The following is a 9,513-nucleotide window of genomic DNA, read 5'->3' as shown; positions in this document are numbered from 1 at the left end:
AATGTGTGAATAAATGAGATGTGTATGAGGGAAGAAGAAAACCTGTATAGGTTCAGGTATAACAGTTATTACATCATAATTATCTAGAATTTTCAGAGCTGGGAAGGATCTTGGAAATTACCAAACCCTGGCACAGACAGCTCTTTCTGGAAGCCCTGGAGATGCTGATGCATCAGGGCTCGCAGGGCACAGACATCTGTATTTGAGCAAAGATCCCAGGTGATCTCATGCACATAAACGCTGAACAACCCCAGGAAGGGTAAGTCACCAGGTCCTGGCTCCCTGCAGCTGCAGCCCAGAGGACCAGCCAAGACCCCGGAGGTGTTCTAACTCCACTGCAGAGAACCCTCAGTAAGTTCTACTAACCCTACAAGTCTTATCAGAGCTTTGTCCGTCATAATGGCTTTTTTACTCCATAAATAACATTGGGTTTTCCCAACATAGTTTAGATTTCATATTTCCACTACAGCATCAATACATCTGTGATTACTTATTTGTTAAATAATGGCAGGTCTAGATTCATATCATATTAAAGTTGGAGGGCACTAGCACACCTATTCAGTTTACAAATGATGAATCTGCTAACAGATGTTGGTGACTTGTCATGAAATTCTAGAATTCAATTTATTTTTATGTCAATAAATTAAATGATATCTCCCACGTGGGTATTGTCTGACTATATAAACTAACAGTACATAATACCTCTAGTTTATGACTTGGGTTCTTTCATAATTTAGTTCACTGAGATTTCTATTAAGGTCTCTGTTGAAACAAATTCAGGCTGAAAAATAAAATGAAAAGACAAGATACTTTGTTGAATACTTAAATCAATATGCTCCCTTTTTATATTATTTTATTATTTAATTTTTTATTTAGTGATTTGAGAGAGAGAGAGGAAGAGGGGGAGACAGAGAGAGAGAGAAAAATTGATTTGTTGTTCCACGGACATATGCGTTTGTATTGCTTCCTGTATGTGCCTTGACCAGGGATCAAACCCACAACTGTGTCAGGACGACACTCTAACAAACTAAGCTGCCTGGCCAGGGATAGAGTGCTCCTTTTTTAGTGTAGATAAATTGTGTCAATTAAAGAGGAATTTAAGAAAAATTTTTAAGAAATAACAACTTCACGTAAGCAATTGTAAGGAAGATAACAATCATGCATGCCAAGACTATGTGATTCTTCCACAGGCCCCAAGATGAGAGGTCGATGCCCTGGTTTACCAAGAATTCTTCTCCAGTACATCTGAAATGAAACGGAAAAGAATAAGACTGCATTCTTAGCATCAGTACAATTTTACTCATTGTATTTGTTGTTCCTTACTTAAAGAACCCTAGAGATTACCAAGTCTTAAATAACGATCCCTTCATATATAATATGTAACAAAGAGTATGTACAATTAGGCTAGACAGCATGATAAGCAGCCTGCATATAACACTTTAGTTAATCCCTAAAGCAACTCAGTAGGGTGAATATTATACATATTTAAGAGATAAGGAGACTAAGGTTTAAGGAACTTGGCCAAGTTCAGAGATGCACACTTTGAACCAAGTTGCTATCCTCTCCAGATTCATTTGTTGACAAATCTGTGATGCTGCTCTCTTCAAAGGGCAGAGACATTTAGCAGTAATTTTTCACTCTCTCCTGAAGGGGAAAACTTCAGCCTTGACATATGACATCTGAGCCCTTTACCTAAACACTATCAAAGCTCCTTATAGAACTCACTGCCCACGAATCAGCCATACAAAAAAAAAAAAAAAAAAAAAAAAATGCAGGCTAAGAATTCTGAAACTAGAAAAACAGGTGAGGAAGGGCTTCGTGACAGCTGCTCTCCATCAGCTCTTGCTCCAAGGCTGGAAGCAGCAGGCCCGTCACGAGGTGGAGGCCTCAGTGGAAGCTGGACTAGAGCATACGGAGGAGCCCGGCCACGGGTTAGACCAGCACCTGGTACTAAAAATAACTGGCGCAGCCAAAGTGATTGTCTGGTACCATTTTTGCACGACTCTTGGACTTTAGCAGTTCCAAAAACATGTCATTCTCATCAAAAATAAAGGGAGTATGCAGGATTAAAAAACCTCTTCCTTCTCTAGAGGTTTCCTGGCAATATAACTGACCCTTGAAAATATCGGCTTAGGGGCGCTAACCCCCCTGCACAGTCAAACTCTATGTGTAACTCTTGATTCCCCCAAAATTTAATTACCAATAGCCTACTGTTTGCAGAAGCCTAATTAATAACATAACCAGTCAATTAACACATATTTTATGTTACATGATTTATATATACACATATATAATATATGTATTCTTGCAATAAGATAAGCTAAAAAAGAAACTGTTAAGGAGACTATAATGAAGAGAAAGTAGATTTACAGTATTTATTGAAAAAAAATCGCTGTATCAGTGGACCTGTGCAATTCTAACCTGTGTTATTCAAAATCCAACCATACTTCAAAATAGCAATTCGTGCCATTATTCAGAATTATTTCTCTTCTACGTCAATGGTATTGAGATACAGAATACCAACATCCTCTTTTCTCTCACCCATTAATGTATCAAAATCAAACCATTAAGAATCACCACAAAGAAAAGTGTCATTTAGATTCTGAAGATGGAGGCCAAGTATGTGGGAGCCCAGTCCATGTGCTCTGGCACCCAATGCAGACACTTAGTTGATCTTCCAAAACATAAAGTGAACAGTCAATGGAATCTTAGTTGATATGAAGTTTGGGAGCCAAATAATACAGACGGTGCTTCAAAGCAGGTGGAAATGTGGTTCTTTGGGTGGATGGGGAAAGTCTCTGGGCGTGGCACCAGCAGCCTCGGTGCCAGCAGCCACGGCACCTGGACCCATGGGAAGCCTGGTCAGAGACAGGAGCCTGTGGCTCCCTCCCCTTCCAGAGCCTGGAACCCCCAGGCCCGGGCCAGGAGCAACTTGGCTATGCAAAGTCCTCGGGGAGAACCAGGCTGGCACACACAGCTAGCGGCACACCCATAGGCGTGGCAGTGGACAATGACAAGGACAGTGCCAGGGAGTTAGAGAGATACTGCTTCCCCCTGGATCTGGTGGAGGAGGAGGGCCGCGGCTGTCTGTGCCTGCAATAGACTCAAACTTTGGGAGAGGTGGAGTGTGTGGAAGGTCAGACTGTGGCTCAGCGCTGCAGTGGGAGCAGCTGGAGACTTTCTTAAAAGGGGAGCTGAGGCATGCTGGGCAGCGACCCCACGCACGCACCTGCCCTGCCCACAAGGAGGGAGGACTGTGGGCGCAATTGGCTCCCACTCAGTAGAGCTGGGTGGATTGATCACAGGGGTGCAAAGCAAGATGGTTTCTTGGCGCCAGCCTGGCGCACATGCGCTGAGTGCAGAAAGCGAACCACTGTGCGCTATGAGGGCGGTGGTTGGGGAACTGTGCACCCGAGACTATTTGAGGCCAGGCTCGACCCCCTTCCTTGGTGGAACCTCTTCGAAGGGAAGGTTGCGCCCAGCCCCCACCTCTGGCGGGAGTCAGGGAAGATCTGCAAAACTGGCTGGGTAAGGCTTAACAACTTTGCAGAGGGCATTTCTGCAAGAGAAAGACAGCAAGATGAAAGCCTGAAAGGGCCCATTTTGAACTCCTCACAGGGAGGCAAAGTACAATGGGTCCCAGGGCCCTATTTCTCTAAAGCTGACAATCCATCAGAAAGTGGTGCAGCGAGGGGGGTTCAGGAATCTGCCCACCCATGGCTCACACACAGAGCTACCACCAGGGGAGACGCAGAGGCCCCACCCTCTCAGTTGCTCCCTCAAAAGGTAGGTGAAGGAGACACAGGAGGTGTTGTCAGAAGTTGGACAACCCATCCTGGGACCCTGAGCTTAAAAAAAAACAGAGACTGATCCAGAAAGAAGTCAGAAGGTGAACACCAGTAGCTGAGATGAATTTTACCTCCCTGTTCCTCAGAACTTGCATGTGTTTTTCTTTCCTTCTTTTTTTCATTTCACGTTTCAGTATTTCTCCTTGTGCTTCCATTGTATTCCAACTAAGTTGCTACGCTTGGTCTTTTTTTTTATTCTTTTTTATTCAGATTATATGTTTTTTCATGTTATTGTTATTTCAAATCCCACATAACACCCTTCCCTGGTCTTACTCCATTTTGTCTTCTCCCGATCTTTCTTATTGTTGTTGTAGACTTTATTTTCTCCCTTGCTACGCTGTGTTCCTGTTACCTCCACTTACTATGTCAACTCCGTCTATCCTCACAAAAGCATTCTTCCTTCCTTAAGTCAAGTCATATTCTCCCCACTCCCCTCCTTATAATAGTCCTATTTCCTTTCCATCCTTATAAATTGTGGCTAGTTGGGTGAGGACATCGCAGTTATTGCTGTTCTTCTACAACCGTATTCCTGTTTCTTCACTGTTTGTTTGTACGTCAAATCCCATAGGATACTCTCCTGCTGTCTTACTCCATTTTGCCTTCCCCGTGCCCTTGATCAGATGAGTTAGGAATTTTATTTTATTTTTTCCCTATCTTAGCCAGAGTTCTATTCCTTACTCTTAATAGTTTTCCTCTCCCATCCTCTCAGAATCATTTTTCTTTACTGTAGATATCTCATGTTCACCTTTCTCTTTTGTATAATATTCTTATTCTCTTTCCACCTTTATTAGTCTTCACTCAGCTGTCATTGTTATTGAGGTTGCTGTGGCTTTTCTGCAATTTTGTTCCCATTAGTTCAATACCTTAATTTCACTTCAAACCTCATAATATACTCTTCCCTTTTCTTACTCCATTTTTGCCATCTCCTTTTCTTGTTTTACTTACATTTTAAGTTTTATTGTCTCCCTTTCTTTGCCTCATTTCTATTCCCTACTCTTATTATTTCTCCTCCCTCTTCACACTCAAAATCATTTTTCCCTCTTTTAGTGATCTCCTATTCCCTTTTTCCTATCTTACAATATTCTTAATCTCTCTCTACCTTTGTTAATCTTTGCTCAATTGTGGTTGATATTGCTGCTGTGGTAAGATTTTTCTTTTTCTGCTGGACTGGGTTTGGTTTTCTGGTAATATAGCTTTGTTAACCAACACCTGTACAACAGCATACAAGCTGTGGCTGGAGTTGTGACTACCAGTCAGCCTGCTGGTGGAAAGACCCCACCTACAAATGAACCACCAACAAGCAAAGCCCAAGAACAAGAGAAGCCACACAAACTGAATAAAGGGTAACCCTAGAGCATCCAGATCAGGAGATCAAAGAGATTGCACTTCTGAGTCCCACGGGATTCCTACCACAGAAGGCCACCCCAGGAAGGCAGGCAGGCAAAGCGGAGCATCTTGAGATGCAGAAACAAACAAAAAGGGTTACCTAAAATGGGGAGACAAAGAAAGAACCCCCGATCAAAAGGAATGGAAAATTCCTCAGGAAAAGAGCTAAATGAAATCGAGGCAATTTATTAGACATAGAATTTTAAAAAAATGGTTATAAGGATGCTCAAGGAACTCAGTGACAACTACAAGGAACTGAGTGGGAACTATAGCAGCATGACAAGGAAATAGAAACAATGCACAAAAACCAGCAAGAAAGGAAGAATACAACACATTAGAAAAACACACTAGAAGGAATTAAAAGCAGGCTGGATAAAGCAGAGGACCGAAACAGTGATCTGGAAGACAAGGTAGAAAGAAACAGTCAGGCAGAGCAACAAATTGAAAAAAGATTCAAAAAGAATTAGGACAGTTCAGGACAACATGAAACGTAACAACATTCATATCATAGGATTATCAGAAGGAGAAGAAAAGGAACAAGGCATAGAAAACTTGTTTGAAAAAATAGCCCTGGATGGTGTGGTTCAGTGGATTGAATGCTGGCCTGAGAACCAAAGGATCACAGGTTCGATTCCCAGTCAGGGCACATGCTTGGGTTGTGGGCCAGTCCCCAGGAGGGGGAGTGTGAGAGGCAACCACACATTGATGCTACTCTCCCTCTCTTTCTCCCTCCCTTCCCCTTTCCCTAAAAATAAATAAATAAAATCTTTTTAAAAATGAAAAATAACAACAAACACTTCTCTAACTTGGTGAAGATGGAAAAGTCACCCAAGTACAAGAAACCCAGAGCATCCCAATTAAAGAGGAACCGAAATGGGCCTACTCCAAGACACTCAATAATTAAAATGTCAAATGTTAAAGACAAAGACAGAATCTTAAAGGCAGGAAGAGAGAACAGGAAGTAACATACAAGGGAGCTACAATAAGGCTATCAGTGGATTTCTCAACAGAAACACTACGAGCCAGAAGGGATTGGCACGAAAATTTCCAGATTATGAAAAACAATGAACTACAACCAAGACTACTCTACCCAGCAAGGCTCACATTTAAAATAGATGGTGAAATAACAAGCTTTCCAGACAAAAGATGGCTAAAAGAGTATGTCTACACCAAGCCAACACTGCAAGAGGTGCTAAAGGGACTGCTATAAAAAGAAGAAGAAAGAGAGACAGACAGAAGGGGGCAGGGGAAAGAAAGCAAAAGAGAGAGAGACACAGCTATAGAAAAAGTGGCAATGTATAAGCACCTACAAACAATAACCTTAAATGTAAATGGATTAAATGCTCCAATCAGAAGACATAGGGTAGCTGAATTGATAAGACAACATGACCCATAAATATGCTCCCTCTATAAGAGACTTACTTCAGAAAAAAAGATCTACAAAGAGTGAAAGTGAAGGGATGAAAAAAAATATTCAAAGCAAATGGGCAGGAAAAAAAGCTGGGGAAGCAACATTTATATCAGACAAAATAGATTTCAAAAAAGGACAAAAAATAAAAGAGACATAGAAGGACACTTCATAATAATTAAGGGAAACACCCATCAAGAAGACATAACCCTTGTAAACCTATATGAACCCAACACAGGAGCACCCAAATATTTAAGGAAAATCTTGGAGGACTTCAAGAAAGATATAGACAACAATACTCTTATTGTAGGGGATATTAACAGCCCACTGTCAACAATGGATAAGTCTTCCAAACAAAATATCAACAAGGATATTGTGATACTGAATGACATTCTAGAACAAATGGACTGAATTGATATATTCAGAACCCTTCACCCCCAAAAAGCAAAATACACATTTTTTTAAAATGCGCATGGAGCATTTTTCAGAGGTAGACTACATGACAGGAAACAAAACAAGCCTCAACAAATTCAAGAAAATTGAAATCATAACAAGCATTTTCTCAGACCAAAAGGGCTTGAAACTAGAAATCAACTACAAGGAAAAAACTCAAAAACATTTAAACTCATGGAGACTGGGTAGCATGCTAATAAACAATGAATGGGTTAATAATAAGATCAAGGAAGAAATTAAAAAGTTTCTGGAAACAAAGGAAAATGAACACACAACAGCCTAAAACTTATGGGACACAGAGAAGGTAGTCTTGATATGGAAGTTCATCACAATACAGGCCTACATAAGAAAGATAAAAACATTTCAAGTAAACAACCTAACCCTACATCTATAAGAACTGGAGGAACAACAGCAAACAAAGCCCAGAGTAGAAGGAAGGAAATAAGACCAAAGCAGAAGTGAATGACAAAGAGACTAAAATAATAATTCAAAGGATCAATAAATCCAAGACCTGATTTTTTGAAAAGATAAACATAACTGACAAATCTTTAACCAGGCTCATCAAGGAAAAAAGAGAGAAATCACGAATAAGTAAAATCAAAGATGAAAGAGGAGAAGTGATAACTGATACCACAGAAATTCAACGGACTGTAAGATTACTATGAACCACCACATGACAAGAAATTTAACAACCTGGGCAAAATGGACAAATAATCTGGAGATATATAATTTCCTAAAACTGAATCAGGAAGAAGCAGAAAGCATGAATAGACCAGTAACAGCTAGCGAAATTGAAGCAGTAATCAAAAACCTGGCAGCACACAGAAGCCCTGGACCACACAGCTTCACAGGTGAAATGTACCAAACATCTGGGGAAGAACTAATTCCCATCCTGCTTAAACTATTCCAAAAAATCCAAGAAAAGGGAAGACTCCCAAACTCTTTGTATAAGGCCTGTATTACCCTAATTCCAAAACCAGGTAAAGATACAAAAAAGAAAATTCCAGGTCAATAGCACTGAAGAACATAGATGTTAAAATCCTCAAAAAAAAATATTGGCAAACCACATCCAGCAATACATAAAAAATATCATCTACCATATCAAGCGGGATTCATCCCAGGGATGCTTGGATGGTTCAATATTCTCAAATCAATAAACATAATACATCAGATAAACAAAATGAAAGATAAAAAACACATGACGATATCAAAGATACCTAAAAAGCATTTGATAAACTACAGCATCCACTTATGATAAAAACACTCAGCAAGTGGTAATAGAGGGAGCATACCTCAATATAATAAACACCATATACGAGATACCTAGAGCCAACATCATACTCAATGGGCAAAAACTAAAAGCCTTACCCCTAAGATAGGGAACAAGACAAGGGTGTCTGCTTTAACCACTTCTATTCAACATAGTATTGGGAGATCTAGCCACAGCAATCAGACAAGAAAAAGAAATAAAAACATCCAAATTGGAAAGGAGTAAGTAAAACTGTCATTGTTTGCAGATGACATGATGGTGTATGTAGGAAAACCCATAGGCTCCTCCAAAAAACTACTCAACCTAATAAATGAATTGAGCAACAAGAGAAAACAAAATCAATATTCAGAAATCACAGGCATTTTTGTATATAAACAATGAAATAATCAGAAATAGGAACTAGGGAAAAAAAACATTTACTATAGTGACAAAAAATAATAATAATAATAAAGTACCTAGGAATAAATTTAACCAAGGAGGTAAAAGACCTGTACTCAGAAAACTACACAACACTGAAGAAAGAAATTAAGAAAGACACAAATAATTGAAAGTATATACCATGTCCACGGATTGGAAGAAGTAATATCATTAAAAGTCCGTACTACGCCCCCCTCCAAAGCAATCCATAGAATCAATGCAATCCCTATCAAAATACCAATGACATATTTCACACATATAGAACAAATATTTCAAAAATTTATATGGAACCATAAATGACCATGAATAGCATCAGCAATTATGAGAAGGAAGAATAAAGTAGGAGGGATCACAATACATGATATCAAATTATATTACAAGGCCTTTGTAATAAAAACACTCTGGTACTGGCATAACCACATACACATGGAACAGAATAGAGAGCCCACAATTAAACCCATGATTCTATGGTCAATCAATATTTGACAATGAAGGCAGAAACATAAAATGGAGTAAAAATAACCCCTTCAACAAATGATGTTGGGAGATGTGTAGAGCTACATACAAAAAAAATGAAACTAGACCAACTACTTACACCATACATAAAAATAAACTCAAGATGGATACGAGATTTAAAACAAGCAGTGACACCATAAAAGTTCTAGAGAACATACGCATTATAATGTCAGATATACAACACAGCAATATTTTCATTGATAATATCCCCTAGG

The 9,513-nt window shown here is 39.6% G+C and overlaps 1 protein-coding gene across 1 annotated transcript in view; it reads right to left on the bottom strand.

Annotated features, from left to right (window-relative positions):
• Positions 1-840: 840 nt before the first annotated feature.
• The window catches only part of LOC129085364 (broad substrate specificity ATP-binding cassette transporter ABCG2-like), a 79,138-nt gene continuing 70,465 nt past the window's right edge, over positions 841-9,513 (bottom strand). The window contains exon 16 of the mRNA XM_054591756.1: positions 841-1,245. Coding sequence (XP_054447731.1) covers positions 1,098-1,245 — 148 coding nt within the window. The 3' untranslated portion in view covers positions 841-1,097. The remainder of the gene's footprint in view (positions 1,246-9,513) is intronic.

The sequence above is a fragment of the Pteronotus mesoamericanus genome, unplaced genomic scaffold (genome assembly GCF_021234165.1).
Source record: "Pteronotus mesoamericanus isolate MK-2021 breed Mesoamerican mustached bat unplaced genomic scaffold, CSHL_Meso_final scaffold_232, whole genome shotgun sequence".
Lineage (NCBI taxonomy): Eukaryota > Metazoa > Chordata > Mammalia > Chiroptera > Mormoopidae > Pteronotus > Pteronotus mesoamericanus.
The sequence above is the reverse complement of the archived record's forward strand: the minus strand, read 5'-3'. Positions and strand labels throughout refer to the sequence as shown.